The following is an 18,234-nucleotide window of genomic DNA, read 5'->3' on the forward strand; positions in this document are numbered from 1 at the left end:
GGATGCACTTCGTGTGTCTGAGGCTGCTTACACTTGTTGCCTTCGTGGCAAGATTTATTTCTTGTCTACTTCACCTTCTTAATTTCTTCTCGTTTTCCTCTGGCTTCTGTAGCATCATCTCCATTTGTTCTGTCAGACAGGATATATCGGAAGGCTTTTTCCTGTCAGTTACCATTTCCAAAGAGTCACCAGGCAATCTTTTAAGCCAACCCTTTGCTTATAAGTCACAGCACCTCTGTGTTCTTCTGTTGCAGATCAGACTATTAAAGCAATTCATAAAATAAGTACTGAACTTCTTAGGCAATAATAGGCAATGTTGGCAAATAGCTGTAAATTATTTAGGCAAATAGCTTTTGAGAAGCAAATAGTGCTTAGTAGTAAATTGTCTACAGAAGCATCTTAACACCAACTTGATATAGTGCAATCAATCCAGAGTGCAAAAACTTGTGTTCATTGCTGAGCCCCATGACACACTTGTCAGCTGGCCTTTGTCTCTGGCAGGCTGGCAGATCCTTAGTTTGTCTTTTTAGTTCTCTGGCTCTTGAAGAGTTTTTTTTATTGACTTGGGCGCTTTCAAGCCCACTTTGTTGAGTAGGAGATGTAAACTGCGTTGATTTTTTTTAAATGCTAGAGCTCTTTATCCAGGTGCTATTTGTTTCTGAAGAGCTATTCCATCTCAGGTTAAATGACTAGCTTAAACTCCCTGAGATTTTGTGTTTCAGGCAAAGACATGTCTTTAACCTCTTTCTCTAGATACTGTCCTGGAATGTGGGGAAGGGAAGGCATGCACTCCACGGGGTTACTTCTGCTGTAGTAGTCCGTCTCCCTTCATGAATTTTCTTCTTCTATGACTATGTTAGAAGCCTTATTCCCTCTTGATGCCCTGTGCAGTGTTTTCCACTCTTGCTCAGGGAGCTGCTTCTTTCAAAAGTACTGGGAGGACACACAAGCAGGAGATAGTTTTGCTATGCTGGGACTCAGTGCCAGTTGTTTCTCAAAAATTCAGACAATTTCAGAAGTTAAACTCATCTCTGTAGCCCTCTAATAAGTGCTTTGTGTGTGGGGTTTTTATATTTCCTTTTTGTGTGTTTTCACGTTTTCTGTAGTTGCTTTTGGAGATTCATATTGTACACTTGCAGCTGGCAATCTACAGGGTTAAAAGTCCTTGTTGCAGATAGGTAATGGGCTGATAGCAAACTGGGTATTAAACTTACTTCCCTCTGCTGCTGACCTTAAATCATTAAGAAGCTGTGAGCAATTGCTTTTTAATTAAGCAAAATCTCTTTTTAACTTCTATGCTTTTGGTCTTCTAGCAGTAATATTTACAGCCACCTTTTGTGTTACATTTCTTTTTCTAGGTTAATAGCATCTGTTAATCCAAAACCAAAAAAAACCCCAACCCAAAACAAAACCCAAATTTATTGTAACAGAGCTCCCTGTTTGTCAACCATGCTGTTGTAAAAGGTGTGCCATAAGCCCTACTATTTCATCGCAGCGTTTGCCTTAAAATTAATGATGGAAACAGCTTCATGAAGACAAGGTCACAGGACAAGTGCACTGGTTGCATGTGCAGCTGCAACCCACTTGATTTTAATGATACTGGATTTGAAGATCATTTTAATCATATACAAAACTGCAAGCTGCAGTTTGGAAGGTTTCATTGAGGATCAGTATAGCCCCCATGTTGGTATGAGTTTAGACAGGAGATGCAGAGGAAAAAGGGACTTGTACTGCATGGTGGAAGCTTCTTCCTGTTGAAATGTCCACACAGTCTAAAAGGCAGATGTCTGTCTCTGAACCATCATATGCTCTCACAGAGTAATAGTGTGGTGTATTTTTGTTTTTACTAAGGCTGGTGGTTTTCTAAAGTATGAATTCTCTTATTCTTGATTTCAAGTGTAATTTAATTTACAGCAAAATACTTCAAAAGGGTGAACTTTTCTGTTTTCTAGGCTTTACATTTTAAGAGATAGAAAATGTTATTTTCACTTAAGATGAACATGCATCCCTTTAGAGAAATAGTAACTGTTCCGTCTTAGCTTTAATACCAAATATAAGGTTTTGTAGCATATTTTGTGCATAAGGTACAGTTATTGCTTGGTCTAATGGGGTAGTGCTTAAGATTTGGTTTTATTCTTTTTTCTTCAAGTTGCTGTTATTTTAACTATATTTTTAACAAGTAAACCAGTAAAAAAATACATGTTCACATCCCTTCCTGGATTATAGTGACATCAATACAATTTAATTGGTTTATGTCAACTAAAAATAAAATTGTGCCTTTGTGAGCTAAATTTATATATGTTATCTGAATGGATTATTGTGGTTTTTTTCCAGGACTATTTCCTTAAGGAGTTCCAGTTGCTTGTTTTCATGACTTTGAGCCTATTTAATCAGAGATGGAGCAGATGGACTGCAAACCCTACCAGCCATTGTCAAAAGTTAAACATGAAGTGGATCTAACTTACACAAGTTCTTCAGATGAAAGTGAAGATGGGGGAAAGCAAAGGCAATCTTATGACTCAAGAGAGACTCTGAATGAATATAGCCAAGAGCTAAGACTTAATTATAACAGTCATAGCAGGAAAAGAAAAACCATTGACCAGTCCACACAAGGTAAATTGTTTATTTTATCTGCTAATTATGGTTATTACTTTCCAATTGCTTACTATGAAATAATATCACATTGTCAGCAGACAAGCAAACGTTTTGTTTTCAAAGGCTTTTAGTGACAACCCACTTATTACCTATTTTTAACCGTACCATAAAATCAGAAAGTTAGAAAATGTTTTTGTGAAATAAAATGGCTTTTCTAGCATGATGGACTGACTGGTATTCTGGACAGCATCACATGATAGCAATAGATAAATATTTCTTTAGTAGTAGCTACTCTTCTTACTAATGTTGGCTGATTAATTATTTACTACCTTTGCATATTTTGTGTGCATTTTGGTATAAAATCAGTGTTGAGGTTGTGGGCTATCTCTGCATGTGCTTACAAAGCCTATGAATGAATTAAAATGGAACAATTCTCTTAAAATTTCTAATCGTATAAATAACAAAGTCATTTAAAAACTGAAGGTAATTAGTGAGAAAAAAGCCAACAGTTAAGTTTCTTTTTTAACATTTTGCATGATATGGAGAGAAGTCTAGACAAATATTTGACAGTTTATGATGGTGGAGCTAAGGTTAGGAAAAGCTACTGTTTGGTTAGAGATAAAAGCTAAAGACTAAGACTAAAGAAATGGAAGGAAGTGAGCAGAGTTTATTGCAGCATTCCCTGATAGACTGCTGCTTGTGGAAACCCACATGCTGCGTTTAACACAATTTGTACAGACAAGAGGCTTATCTGTTGCCTTTAGCTCTGTCACAAATTCAGGCAGGATGGTGGGGCAGGGAGAATATTTTTAGGAATCAGAGTGCGTGTCAGAAGCAGTGAGAGTCCTGTTCCTTTAAAGGTAACAGCAACAGGATTCCAGGGGCAGTGACTCCCTGCTCTTCAAGGAAGTGGTTAAATTGATCCATTACAGTGTGACCAGTACTTCTCGGCTAAAAATTGTGGTATTTATTAAAAAAAAAGCCAAACAAAACAAAACCACAAAACCACAAAAAACCCTAACAAAAAACCCCACACACAAGGCAGCTCAGTCCCTTGCCACTCACTCAGAAAAACCTTCTCCAATTTTCTGAATATTTCCTTTTTTTACAAGAAAATACAAAAAAGGCTTTTTGAAGCTCGAAAATTTTCTCCTCTGTGATGTGTAAATTAATGCAAAAATTCAAATAGCTGTGCTACTTAACTCTTACAGCCTTTTTGTTTTTACTGCAGATATTCTGAATCAAGTTACTTTCGTGATACTGGTGTTGTCTGAAAGTATCTATAATTCACGGGAGAAATAATACCTAGCTCCCAGAGATAGCCTCTATCCATGTACATATGTTCCCTGCAAAGAGTTACAAAACTGCAATATTGGGAAAGAAAAAGTCACGAATACAGATTTCAACAAAGTATTGTATAGAAAACTCGACTTACCTGTTTGATTCTTTATAAATTACTTGATCTTGAACATGTTATGAGAGTTTGGTTAACTAAGATATGGTTATATTGTTGTAACTGGAGAGGATATAAATGTACTTGTAGATCTACTTAAAGCAACTACCTCATTACTGATAACTGTGGCTATGAAAGCATAACCTCTGCATGGAGCTAGGCCTCTGAAGAGCTCCCTATTTGCAGAGCTTTGCTGCTATTGGTATTCATGTTAGCAGTAGCATCACTAGCTTGGACACATTTAAAAGGGTTGCGATAGCTCTACTGTAGGCATAAGAAACCAGCCTGTATGTCATGTGTTGAATTTATTGTTCCAGAACAGTGCCTCTGAAAGCAATCGCATTAATAATTTTGGAGAAATGGTCAAATTAGTGTGCCTTTCTGCCAGAAGTTGTCAGGCATGAACTTACCTCACTTATTCAGGACTGGCCTGTTAGGAATCAGATTTATGCCTGTGCAGACCAACAAGTATTTTAGTCATATGTTGTAAGATGATTTTCTTGGAAACATATGCACCAAGATTTTCCCATTTAAATTCATTTTTATGAGATACTGTATGAATTTGCAGGTCTTCTATTTTACAAGCATTGGTATTTTTCTTCTTGGAAGCAATACAGTCTTGTACTGCTTCAAACTGCAGTATAAGGCTTGATGTCCATGTTCACAGAAAATCACTTAGGCCTCTACATTAGTTTGTCAATATCCAGGGCAGCACTTAAATATTCTAGGTCAGTATATTATTATGTAATATATAGTGCTTGCTTTTTTGTGTTATTGAACATAAAAGTGTTTTTATAAACATATACTTGTGTACTGGTTTGTAAGAACGGGGTTGAAGTTTGCTTGTTGTATTAGAAATCATAGATTTCTTCTGTGACAAATTCAGTTTGGTATAACTGAGTAATTGCACTGCTAATTATATCTGTTTGCCTTCCTGGGAATTCATCCCTGTATCTTTCTAGTGATTTAAATCATAGAGTTTTCCTCTGCCACAAATTGAGCCTAAATGTTTGGCCTTGTAAGTAACACAGATTTAAAATATAAAACTGGTTGACCTCAAAATTCAAGAGCAAAAAAGTTTGTAAAGCTTGAGTGTAAAATTTCAGACTTCAGCCAGAATTTGATCTGATTACAGTTCTAATGCCTTATTTTCAAAAGGACACCAGGTTTCACTGTATGGGGCCTGGGAGTTTGAGACTTCTTGGTGATTCTTGGTAGTTGCTCAGTCAATACCAGAAAAAAATCAGGTTCACTTTTGGATGCTGAATCTGGCATAAAGCCATAAAACTGTAGATGGAATTTGTTTTAAATCCATTCTTTTCTAAAATTCAGAATTTTTACAAAAGCTTTTCTCCTATTTGGCACATTTTTTGGAACGTAAAAAAAACCAAAAGAAATCAAAACCAAAAACCCCACAGTGCCCATTTTCAAAGAGGATTGTTCTGCAAGGAGAGCACTGTACCATGCCGTTGCTTAAGACTATTGCATAAATTCTACAGATTAAAGGGGCAGCCATAGTTGTAACCCCACGTAGTGACATAATATTCTTCTCGAGCTACTAGCTACAACTGAAAGAGTACCCTGTACTTCATGTGTGATGAAGTAATAGATTGCACGGTGAGAATAAAATCATAAACTTCATCCAGGAGGAAAGGTGTGAGAGTAGATGAGAAGACAGACACACAGTAACAGTTGTGAATGAAGTGATAATGATGAAGGGTGAGATAACAATCAAACAACCTCTAATGATGGAATGTGAGAAGAAAATTGGTTTTGGAATAAAAGAATTTATAAGGAGAGACTGGTAACAGGAACAGGTGTAGGGATATCTGTACTGATCTAGTCTTGTGAAAGGAGTCACCAGTTTAGATGGTTATGGAAACTGGAAGAATTTGTGTTGGCTACTTAAGCATGGTAGGTTATAAAAATTAGACTGGGCAGTCATCTGAACTTAGTAAATAGCTTCAGAGTAAAATGTGATTTATTGCTCAAAATATTGATATATCTCAGCAATTTCTGTGAAGTTTTTTGTTATGAGCAGTTTGACAATTTCATCTTTACTATCAATATTGAGGATTTATTTCTATGAAAAGTTTCAATTGAAATCTGAGATTATGTAAAATCATTACGTGAGGGTATTTGTGTTTGCATATATAGACAATCTGTATAAACCAGAACTCCACATGGCATGAACTCAAAGGAAACATTTTCAGAATTCTCAAATATATCCTACAGATTGAATAGCACTGTTAGTATTTTGTAAAAAATTTTTTGTGTCAAAGCTTTTTTTGAAAAGCCATGTGATCTTGCAAATTACAAAAATTGGTTTAAAGATTGAAAACAATACCCAAATATGGAATACTTAACTGCTTCAATATTTTTGTACTCCTTACAATTCCTCATATTGTATATCAAATCTTATTCTTCAGAGAGGAGTGATTTATTGGTTGGTTTCTAACATCTTATAGATAGGAATATGAAAGAAAAGGAAAAAAAGAAACAGTAAGTACAGAATTAATCTATTGATTAAGCAATGATTTCTAGGTGTTATTCTTGAGGTCTAGTACTGATGTCCCTCATGGAGAGTCCAGTGTAAGATGAATTATGTCTCTGGAATTATTTACATCAGAAACTTGTAGTTATCTGACAATTCCAGATTTAACAAATAACACCACAGACTGTTTTAAGCTGACCCAAGTTTTACTGACCAAACAACTCAATGTGAGCAGATACAAAACTCTCCTGACAGAGTGGCATTGACTCCTGAAGAGCCAGTGCTAATTGCATAATGTGTGCATCTTAAAATGCATTCTCTTAGTCACTGGAATGTACAAACTCCTGTTTATCTAAAGATATGTAAATCTGCAATATCTCATCCTGGCAAGAAGATCTTAAGTAAATTCCTGGCAGTCCCAATATCATATAGTTTGGTGATATTGGCAAACATAGTAAATTAATTCTTGGAAGTACTGGTAAACACAGTGTTTTGTACTTGAAGGAGATAGGGTAGAATTGGCAGAAGTTGTCAGAAATGTTGTTCTTGCTAGGAAGCTCATTGATGGACCTGGCTGCAAGGAAAAAAGTTCTTGTACTTGTGCCATACATAGATTACACTTCTAGTTTATTTGTGACATGTTTACATCATTAGAACTGTTTTCTTCCACAGTTTTCTCTGTTTCCACCCAAATATGAAAGGAGCTGTGCTCTACAAATACTGGCAGTACAGAAAAGCTTTATGGCTTTTAGGTTAATTATAGATTTGTAGAAAACACTAGTTTAGAGGAATGAATTCCTGATAGGATAAGCATCTGGGATTGAGTCATTGGCATAGTAAAGTTTATTGATCATTAACAATATGAGCATACGGCGGTAAATTTCTGGTTAGACAAACGTGTATTTCCTGGCAAGATAAATATATTGAACTGCATTATGGGCAAGGCAAACTGGAGTTATTCCTAACAGGAGCATCCAACAGCAAATCTGGTAAATCTGTGTGAAAAGATCAGCATTACTATTATTCTAGGAAATTACGTTTTAAAGTGCTTCACAAAGAATTGACCTTTTGTGCTTTTAGCCCAAGAAGTAAGGAAAATTTTTTTGTATGACAGAAGCTGCAGATTGGCTTTGTAGTGAAGGTATATAAAATTATCTTCAGGAGCAGTAGGTAGACAGATGCAGCTAAATGTTCCAAATCTTCCTTGAATGAACTCCATTGGCTTCATGAAGAGGCCTGGGTCACAATGTGAGAAAGCTGGGCTCTTCAGCCCAGGGTCACTTCTGTTTCATCCTTGATTTTTTTATCTTTTTTTTTTTTTTTTAGCTTAGTGCTTGCCATCCCATTCTCATTTCTGCTCTCTGTTACATTCTAGCAATGATGAGGATACATAGGCAATAGAAATGTTCCAGTGCTGAAAAGCACGTTCTTTCCCTAGAAAGGAAAAACTACATGTGGGGTGCAGAAATTGGTGGTCTGTTTTGCTAAGCTTTAAAGTTCAGCAAATTTAAGCTTACCAGGAAGGAAGACTTAAACACATGTAACTCTTAACATCATATGACCAGTCAAAAACAGTTTTACTTATCATCATAGACATAAATTAAATATAAGGCATGCTGACAAGCACTGGCAGGAAATTGTCCTGTCAGGAAAATGTCGTGGTGATTTTTTGTCATCTGTGAAGCAGCAAAAGCTTTTTACATAATAGCCATATTCTTCTCTGATTTCAGAATTATGTAAATCCATGCAGGGCAGCAGATCTGCTTTGTGTCTGTATGAGGGACATGTAGAGTTGAATTTGGGCTGCATATAGCATGTACTTTTTGTTTCAGTTACGTGACATGTAAAGGTAAATAAGCCAGTCTTTATTAGCTCTCGCCTTACTCTGTTATGTTAACACTAGAATAATACTCTAACATACCACAAGTCTTGTGGTCTTGTGAGCCCTCCCAGAGGAGATTGATGCCAAAAGAGTGGCTGTGATTTTTTTATTAGAGATTTGGAGCATTTATCTGGGTGAATTTAGGACTGTGCTTTTAAACTTCCACAAAGAGCAGTTAATGAAGGGAAGAATTTTATCAGGGGGCATCCTCAAAGTCTTGTTGATATTAAGAAGGTAGAGCTCAAGTACTACCAGGGCTAACCTGGTGGTCGATGGAATAGGGTAGAACAGTTCAGTATAGCTCTACCTGCCAGTTACATATTTTGGAGCCTTTGCCAGTAATATTCATGTGATAAAGACTTTCAAAATAAAGAATATTATAATGGCTATTTATTGACATGTAAACAGGACATGGTGAAATGCATTTTTTTATGTTTGCAGAGGGAGGGGAGATCATTAGTTTTGAAAAAGGACAAGAGAAAATGTATAGTGAAAAAATCTTTCTTAAAAGAACTGCTGCTATGCAGACTTTTAGAAATGTGGTAATTTTGAACTCTTCAGCTGGGTAGTTATTTACTTCTCTTGTTCCCAGTGTTTTCTTTGTGATGAGATTTGTGGGTTAATGAAGGATGGGATTTTTTTTAACCTTTAAGCTGCATGGTTTGTTTAGACTCGTGTATTGAGTTATTGTGGAAGGTGGTTGCAGCACAGTGGAATGAAGCATTCCTGAGTTCTGGAAGAGGAAGGTAGGAACAGGCTGATTACAAAGGAAACCACTTATTTTTGCAAGCGCTTTTATTGAAATTCTGTAATTTAAGGAAGAAAATGCAAAAGTAACATAGAAGACTTCTGGTAAGATACTATCGCTAGATAGGGCTTGTATCAAAACTGTTGAGATATTTTGTGTTATTAGAATCTTTTTCCACTCATCTAAATGTCTGGCATTTACAAACTCTAGACTTTTAATGTCTGCAATGTTATTTTGCTAATTTTAGAGAATCTTCTGAGAACTTAATTTAAGCATGTTTTGTACCTGCATACTTTCAAGCAGGGACTTGAAGCATAATGAAGTCACGTCTGTGTAAGGCCACACAACATATTCCTTGTACTGCCTCATGAAAGGAACTCAGCTTTCAGTAGAGGGTGATTTAAAGGTCCTTTAGATTTCTGGGCTGTATACTAGCGGAAGGAAGCGATAGCTAATATGCTCCATCTCCTCCTGCTGTATGTTACACCATCTGGTCTGAGTGTTTACGAGCTTCGTGTTGTCCAAAAAAAATTACATATGAGACAGAGTAAAAGACTCCACACTCCTAAAGCTTTAGTGTATTGTCTTCTCCTGTATTCCCTTACAGAAATAGGGATTCGTGGTGCGCTGTGCTTTGTTTGGCTAGCTGTGGTCTAATCACGGTGATGTTACTGTCTCCCAGAGAAAAACAGTGCCATGAGCAGTTCCCTGTGGCTTCCTGGATTGCAGCCTTCCCCTCTATGTGGGGAGTATCTGCAAACTCTAAGGCAAGGAAAAGCTGTGCTTAGATTCAGGACCCCTCTGGATATTCTTTCTTGATCTGCCAAGTAAATGGAAATTTCTCTCCTTGGAATAACTTGGGTGAGGAAACTGTATGTTTGTGGCTTCATTTAAAATCTCATGGAGGGAATACTTTTCCTTCCCCTCATCAAATCAAAATACATGAATAAACTGAATGTGCAAAGAGACTCTTTTCCCTCAAGGCTAAAGTGGGTGCTTCCTTCCTAGAGCACAAACTGTGTTACAAAAGCTTGTAACCTGCTGTCACCATTCCTGTAAGGTTGCTTTCAATCTCATAACATCTGCCTTCTATGATCAAAAATAGTTTCATTTTCATAAGTAATTGTTTTGATTTAAGAAGTGAATATCCAAGAGAAAGGAAAAGTGAGGGGGGGAAAAAAAAAAAACCTACTGAGAAAGGAAACAAACTAGGGAAGGATCACACTGCATTTCCAATCCCCTGCTAACCAATCTCATTTAAGGAATAAAAAAAGCATTCTCCAAATGTTACACAAGCTTAACACTCCATTTGTCAGTGTACAGATACAAACGAAAATTTTAATTTTAATCCTCTTCTCTGAATTTTCTATGGTGTAAAATGCCAGAAATCATAGAAATAAAAATCAGAAGGGGAGAGTAACCCAGCCAGTGTAACAGGAACCAAGATATAGCAATCCTTACAGTAACCTGTGCCCAGTACTAATGGAATATCTACAGCAGAGGCTTGAACTGTTGAGTTAATATGTTTTGGAATTCTGTTTGTCAAAGCCTGAAATTATATCTGTAAAAATTTCTTGCTATATTGATAAAGCCTCTTGCTGTAACACTTATACATGCCCAAGAAGTTCTGTCATAAATGAAAACCAAGATATGAACAAACATCAAGACAGAGTGACAAAGCAAGTAATGCAGAACATGGGGACCAGTGAACAGCTCTGCACTTGTTCTACAATCCATTTTGATATATGTACACTTGCTGTGTCTTTTGTGTCACTCTTTTTGAAACAAAGAAGATCTGTCTTATTTTCTGGAACTAGAAATCTGGTTTGCTTATCTTCATTTACAGAGCAGATGCTGAAACAAAATAACATTCTTCCTGGGGTTTCTCAATTATGTATCTGTCAGAAGATTTTGTACCTCTTGAAATAAAGCACTGTCAAGAAGTAGCTCAGTGAGTCGATGACATTGCTGCATATCTGGATAAACAGCAGGGTGGGTGTATCCTAACTCATTTAGAGCTTGAATTAAGTTTTTCTTTTGAGAATGAGAATGAAATACTTCTGAACTTAGTTCTGTAGGTGTTTCTATGAAATAAATTGTGAATGTGATTTAAAATTTAAGGTTCCCCTTTCAAAGTTTCAGTTTTATTGGAAGCCGCTCAAAAATCAGTTTCCTGCTGACTGTCACTCATTAGGAATGCTTTGGAAGTGGATGAAGTATCTTTAGCTCAGATGGAAGAAACAGCATGGAACGAATAAGGTAATGTTTAACACCAGCAGAACGATTTTTTCACCACCACCACCCAAAGCACCAGTTATATAACGAACAGTGAATACTGAGTAAGGTTGATACAGTTACTTCCAGCTGTAACCTCAGGAAAAATAGTCAAAGGACCTAGAAAAGTCACATAGCAAAATATAAACAGTTGCTGTGAAAATCACCAAGAGATGATGAAGCCAGCAAATTCAAATGATAATATTAGCATGGTGACTAATGAGACATAAATGTTAAGTTTTGTAAAATTTTTGAAAGATTAACTATGCTTTATTCAGTGTTAATGTACTGGAATTCATAACTGCTACAGAAGTGGCATCTTTAAGAAAAGAACATTAGCAACTAGACTGTCTTAAATACTCTGCTCAGAAATAAGCTATTACAGAGGTCCTAGTCTTACCTTCTGACAACTGAAAACGGTAGTATCTGAAAAGCTAGATTCAGTGTTGCCTCTGACTTAATCGACACGGGGTGCTTAGCTTCACACCTGATTTTTGAGCTGCCAAGAAAAACCCAGTCACGTGAGCCAGGACTGCTACCACGCTTTACAGACAAGAGGGAGCTGTAGAGGAAGCTGTTACCAGCTAAAGAGAAGCAGCATGAGGTTATGCTGCCCGTGGCCCCTGGAAGTGGGACAAGTCTGTCTTTGAGACTGAAGGGCCAAAACCACCCTTCCTGCATACCTGGGTGTGGAGAGTAATCTGGACCTCCCTGCTGTTAGTACTTCTTTAATGCAGAAGTGTAGTGTGAGCTATGTAGAGCTTTCCTTACAGAGAAACTTAAATGGGAGGTGCCGTATTTCATCATTCAGCCATTGTTTATATCGCCTTACTAGTAAGGGACTTTTCGTGGAAATAAAATAACAGAAAATAAATAATGAAGAATGAACCAACTTTAAAAACCTGGAGATGCTCAAGGTGGTTCCACTTCCCTGTAGATGGCATTTCTAAACATCACAGACATGCACAATGGGACCACGAACGTGTTCCTGCTGCCTTTTGGAGAAGCATCAAGGCAACAGAAGTGGCCTGCTAGAATGGGTGGAATGTAATCAGTCCTCACGCTTACAAAAATATGTAGTGTTTGCTGTTAGGAGGCTGCCACAGAAGGAATAATTAGTGTAATCTTAAACATTGAGAAAAATTCATTGCAGGTTCGTGAACTGTTCTGCAAAACTTCTGTTAATGAAATTTATTTTAGTTAAGCTAACTGAGGTTAATCTATTTTAATTTTTATCTGGTTTTTAAATTTATTTGAATATTAGTTCTCCCACTGAATGGAGAATTCTTTATTCACTGGATTTGCCACACACTTTCTCACTAATTCATACATAATTTAAGATTGCTTGCATTGAAATAAATGAAGATGCATTGGTCAAAAAGTGAACTAAGTAAGGGGAAAAATGGCCCAATGTGCTTAAACTACAGGATTTATCAGAGGGTTTATTTGAGCTTTCTAACAGTTCTCCAGTACTGATAGTTTTGGCTTCCTGGTTCAGGTGTACAGTTCCTATGGACAACAACATAAGCAGCAAAATATTTGGCAGAAATTCTTAAGGCTCCCTTGATTCTAAATATTTTAATAGGATGAAAGTGGTTGGTGTTTAGAAGTACATAAAAACTTCAGTTCCTCTTCATTTTAAATTACAGAGCAAAGGTTATTCACACATGATTTTCTTAACAGCATAATGTAATAAAATGTATCCTAGAAGTAGATTTTGTTATGTATAAAAGTTATAGAAATGGAAATGCAAATAACATAGCGAGTAATCATTTATGGGTATGTTAATTTCTTAATTCATTCAATTTATTAGTTGTAATTTTCTTTCTAAGTTAAAAATGGAAGCTTACTTGTGCTTTCAGTGATTAACTGTAGTTTTGTACTTCTGGCATCACGCAAGAGGCTTCCGTCATTTACTTCAGTATGGATCAAGATGGAGGTAAATCATAAAAGTAAACATTCATAATAACTAGAAACACATTTAACAACACTAGTGCAGAAAAGATGTCGTTTTCTTTTTTCAGATGTCTTTTTATGGCTTGTGAAATATGCATGCACTTTTCTGAGGGATGAAAGTTTTTAAATTCTGATCAAAGAGCAGCTTCAAATATAGTTTAAAACATTTGCACTCAATTCAGTTTGAACATATCAAACTTTCCTTCTTTTCAAACACTTGCATGAAATTAATGATGTCTGCTAGCTTGATCTCTCTACTTTACCATCTGTTGAAGAAAAACAATTCTGTAACTTCTTATGCTGCTGTAAACAAGATGAGAACTTTCTATTTTTTTTTATAAAAATCATATCAGGACACTGATTATGTGGTAATTTGTAATGTAATTTTCGGACATACTTTTAATCCTTCCTAGTAATGAAATTAAAGAATTTGATTGTTACTTAATAATTTTTAGTAGAAATTGAAGGATTGTTTATTGCCCTACATAAAATTAGTTATTCAGTTCAGCTGGAGGCAGGAATTAATTTTAAAATTTCCCAAGAATGTTTTCCTTTTGTTATTTCTGTGGAAGTTTTCATGTTTGTTGCTACAAATGTGTGCATAAATACAGAAGGGTATGCGTGTAGTATTGACATAGTACAATACAAGTTCTACCTGCATTACTTAAAGGTGTAATCTTGTACCCTACCCTCTTTAGTCCAGAAAAATAGCCAGACTTTTTTTCTGAGATTTCATTGTACATATGGAGATGCAGAATATTAAAGGAGTTGCAGAGATCAGAAGTGTGTGCGTATGCATGCTAACGTCGGACCAATTTGGGGTTTTTCCTTGCAATTGGAGTCAGTTACTAAGAGTTTAAATAGAGAAATACTAGAAATGTTGTCTAATAGTTCCCCCAGAGGTATTCCCCTGTGCTGCTTGGAAAATGTGTTGGTAATTTCCTCTCGCTGTGGTTCCTTTTTCATTTTGTGCTTGGGGATGGATTACAAAATTCATTCAACTTTGACTCTCTGGAAGGAAATAGAGAATTCATGAAGAGAAGGGCATGGTATGAAAAAATCCTTGTATTTCAGTGGAGAAAGGAAAAAAGGAAATTATTTGTCTCTTCTTACTGGATAAATCTTCGTTCATGTGAGCATATCTTGGATGACCATCTTGTCTGTTAGCTATTGTAAAAATAACGATGCACACACAATACCTATCTGCATGGACATCACTCCTGCCATTGTGACTGCCATCACATAAAGTATATCTTTTTACTTTAAATATATTTCTTTTCTCCTTCTGTGTATCCAACTTTTCTGAGTCCTATATTCGGTAATAGTTCCTGAGTTCTAGTGAAAAAAGTAAAATGAGCAAGAGAGTAATAAATTTACTATCTGCATGATCTTATTGAGTACAACACAGTTTAATGTCAGAACACGCTCAACTTGTGTCTGTGAGAAAGGACAAAGCATACCCTTCGCCAGTGAGCACAGGCAAAACTTTCAGCATTATACTACTTCTGTGGGTAAAGTTAAAACTGAATATGTTAACTTAGGCATCTTTATTCAGGAATGCGTTATGCCGGGATGGTATTTTGATATACTGCTTGACGGTTTTCATTGCTTCCTCCGCATTTAAACTTAGCTGCAGGAATTTTCTAAGATGTTTGGGGGGTTCTGTTAATCTTCTTAAAATTTAATTTCCCAATGATTAAATTCCTTAATAAAGTAATGCATTATTTCTTATGGGTTTGGGTTTTTTAGTCTTAAGAGGAACTATCTGCCATGCAGTTTTGTCTTTTGCTTTGGTCTTTGGATTAAGACTGTTTCTTTTCTGTGGAATTTTTTTGTGAAGATATAGGAGAAAATTAATTTTATATTTCTGCTTATGGATAAAAATGTGAAAAACAGGTCTGTTTTTAATACTAATTCTGTATGCAATCAGTCCTTTGACTTCACTAGTCATACTACTGTAAATCGGAAAATAATCTTTCTGTCTTTAACGACAGAGTAATACATTACAAATTACGTATTGTAGCATGTGTCAATACATAACCTTGAGTAGTATTTTTTCAGAAGTATATAATTAGTGGTTTTGGAAAGGAAGTATTTGTAAGGTTTATTTGGTTGGTTTGGTTTGCGTACAGATTCTCAAAGGATTAATCGAACTGTTGATTCTAGGGATACAGTTCTTCCTGGTATCAGTGAGAATTATGCTTGTAGGTGAGACATGAGTTTAAGATGATACTGTAGTAGTGATTACTTAATGTTTGCAATTAATTGTTGGCTATTGATCTATAGAGTTTAGGTGTTGGGGTAGAAGGATGCTAATAGTTTGATTTTATTCTATGCTTAGAAAATGAATCTGCTTTCATACAATTAAAAAAACCCCAAACAGTACTTGCTGAATTATTTGTCCATCTTTATGTCCTAGCTGCTGGATCAGACTTCCGAAGATCTCACTGATGTGTGTTTTTAAAATATCTCTTGGCTCCTCCCCACACTTTTACTACTTTAATGGTACTATCCAGTATTAAAGTTTGTCTTGCTTTCTGGGGATAGCACAGAGACAGATCAGTGATATCTCTGTTCAGTGGGCTGGATCATACCTGCCTTCCATAGGACTCTAGAGCAGTCATACAGATAGTCATACGTTGTGTGTGCCTTTACCACAGGATAGGTTTAATTACTGTTGTTCACTTAAATACCGCTGGTTTGCAGTTAAGGGTTGGTACAGCTTTATTCCGTGCTCTTTTGGAGCCAGAAGGTAGAGGTAGTGTTTCCTTTTTCCTTCATTGTCTTGTTGGACTTGTCTCTGTGTCCTCAAGTTGCCATTACCCCATGTAGCTGTTCAACTCACTTTTGGTCATGAAAGGAAGGGTCCTTCAAAATAGTCCAGTCTGCTTTTTACATTGCTTTTTAAAAAAACATCTGAGGACTTCTGGCATACAAACATTTTCTTTTAGTATTTTTTTTCCAGTCTGAAAACATCTATTTAAAAAAACAAAAGAAAAAAAGCAAATCTCATAAATAAAATTAAACTCTCCTACTTCAGTCCCACTGTGGTGGCCACCGTGCTTTTGGGTTGGTTGCCAGGTGTTCACTTCAGCTAGCCAGAGGCTTGCACAACTAACAAAGAAATCGGCAGAGACAGACCGTACCTTTTGAAGTGGCTGCCTCTGAAAATTTTTATTACTCTAAGCAAGCAAGATGCTCTCTGACAGGAAAAGATTTTGGAGTTGTGGAGAAAAGGAATGGGTGGTGTTGGATACCTCAGTGCTATTTACTACTTGCAGAAATAATAGCAGTAATGTATTTATTTGAGTAGGGCTGAGCATACCTTCAGGGATATAAAAGCTATTTAGCTAATTTTCAGCCTTGTATTTAGAAACTAACGTAGGGGGTAGGTCTGCCTACTGCAGGCTGTTTCTCCAGTTCATGAATTCCTGGCACCCATCCGTCTGTCATACAGCTGCACTAGACCTCAGTACAAAGTGAGCCATGTCTGCTTTGGCCAACTTCTCCCTAACATTATTCCCACTCCCCAGTGAAGTATTATTCAGCCTTGAATTCATCCATGTGATGAATATTCATTTCAGAGATAATTATCATCATCCCTGAACAGCTCCACTCAAATAAACCAAACTTCTCACACCACCGATCATTTCTGTCACTGTTTTGGCAGCATGAAGCTTATGGTTCCTCATGCTTTAATAATCCTCCATCATCTGTGGTATCAGATTTGGGTCAAATGACCATAATGAGAGTTATTCCTTTATACAGTGCTTGGTGTTTTAGGAAAAAGAGAGGTACTTGCCACTTGTCTTTCCATGTGCTGCCTTAAATCCCATACCTGAATGTGAGGTAACAGCACAGAGGATGTAAACAGGGTGCTTCTTTGCTGTAACTTGGTGCTCCAATTTTGATATCTATTGTGATCAACTGAGTGTTCAGACATATTTCAGTATTTTCAAGTTTGTCTCAAGGACTGTAGTTACTAAAAGAACTGTCAGTCCTTAAATTGTCTGTAGTAATGGATTCATCTAGACTGTCAATTGAGTGGAATAATGTTGCTAGCAAGAACCTATATTTCAGTTTAATTTTATGATCTTTTTAGAAGAATTACATGCATAAAATATTTTTAATGTCTAGTAAGTCCTGCTAAAGGAGAAAAAAGGAACATAAAGGCTGTTTTCTTTCTTTTGTGTAAATATTATTAAAATGAATAAAAGTGCTAAATAAAAAGTAGCTGCAATAACAGTGGTAAGAGCTCAGTCAGTGTCTGAAGTGGTTAAGGGTTCAGAAGCAGATTCTTTGCCAGTGAGGTACTTACTGATTTGTCATCTTTGACAATATTCAACACAATTTTACAGTGTTTGTATCATTATTTTGTAAAAATTATTTTCAAAACATGCTTAACAAATCTGCCTGTTATAATTTCAGCAACCTAGTCTAATCAAGAAGAGAACTGCATTAAACAGGAAGGTACTGACTTGTGAAATTTTCTGGCCAGTATCTCTCACGTTTTTCAGTAGCAGTGCATTAACAGACTGCTTCTCATTCAACATTTAGTTTTCTATTCTGGTGTCCGTTCATTCATTCCTTACTCTTTATACATTCCTCATTTTGAATTGAAATAAACCAGGGAGATGTGGGAGGGGGACAGTGATGAGGGATGTACATACTCTTCTGAATGTGTGTGTTGTTGACAAGACGGTGAAAATAACTAATTTTTATTAGCCTGGTGAAATGGTTCTTTGTCCTATGTTCACGTTCTTCATTGCTACATGGCAGCTCACGGTTTATCCTTCTTGGTTTTGAGTCATCCTCATGTTCAAACTCACCGA

The 18,234-nt window shown here is 36.3% G+C and overlaps 1 protein-coding gene across 4 annotated transcripts in view; it reads left to right on the top strand.

Annotated features, from left to right (window-relative positions):
- The window catches only part of TENM1 (teneurin transmembrane protein 1), a 348,074-nt gene that overhangs the window by 90,434 nt on the left and 239,406 nt on the right, over positions 1-18,234 (top strand). For all 4 annotated transcript variants that reach the window (XM_074882528.1, XM_074882531.1, XM_074882530.1 and 1 more), the window contains exon 2: positions 2,335-2,613. In XM_074882528.1, the coding sequence (XP_074738629.1) occupies positions 2,397-2,613 (217 nt within the window). In that variant the 5' untranslated portion in view covers positions 2,335-2,396. The remainder of the gene's footprint in view (positions 1-2,334; positions 2,614-18,234) is intronic.

This window comes from Strix uralensis, chromosome 13 (assembly GCF_047716275.1).
Source record: "Strix uralensis isolate ZFMK-TIS-50842 chromosome 13, bStrUra1, whole genome shotgun sequence".
Lineage (NCBI taxonomy): Eukaryota > Metazoa > Chordata > Aves > Strigiformes > Strigidae > Strix > Strix uralensis.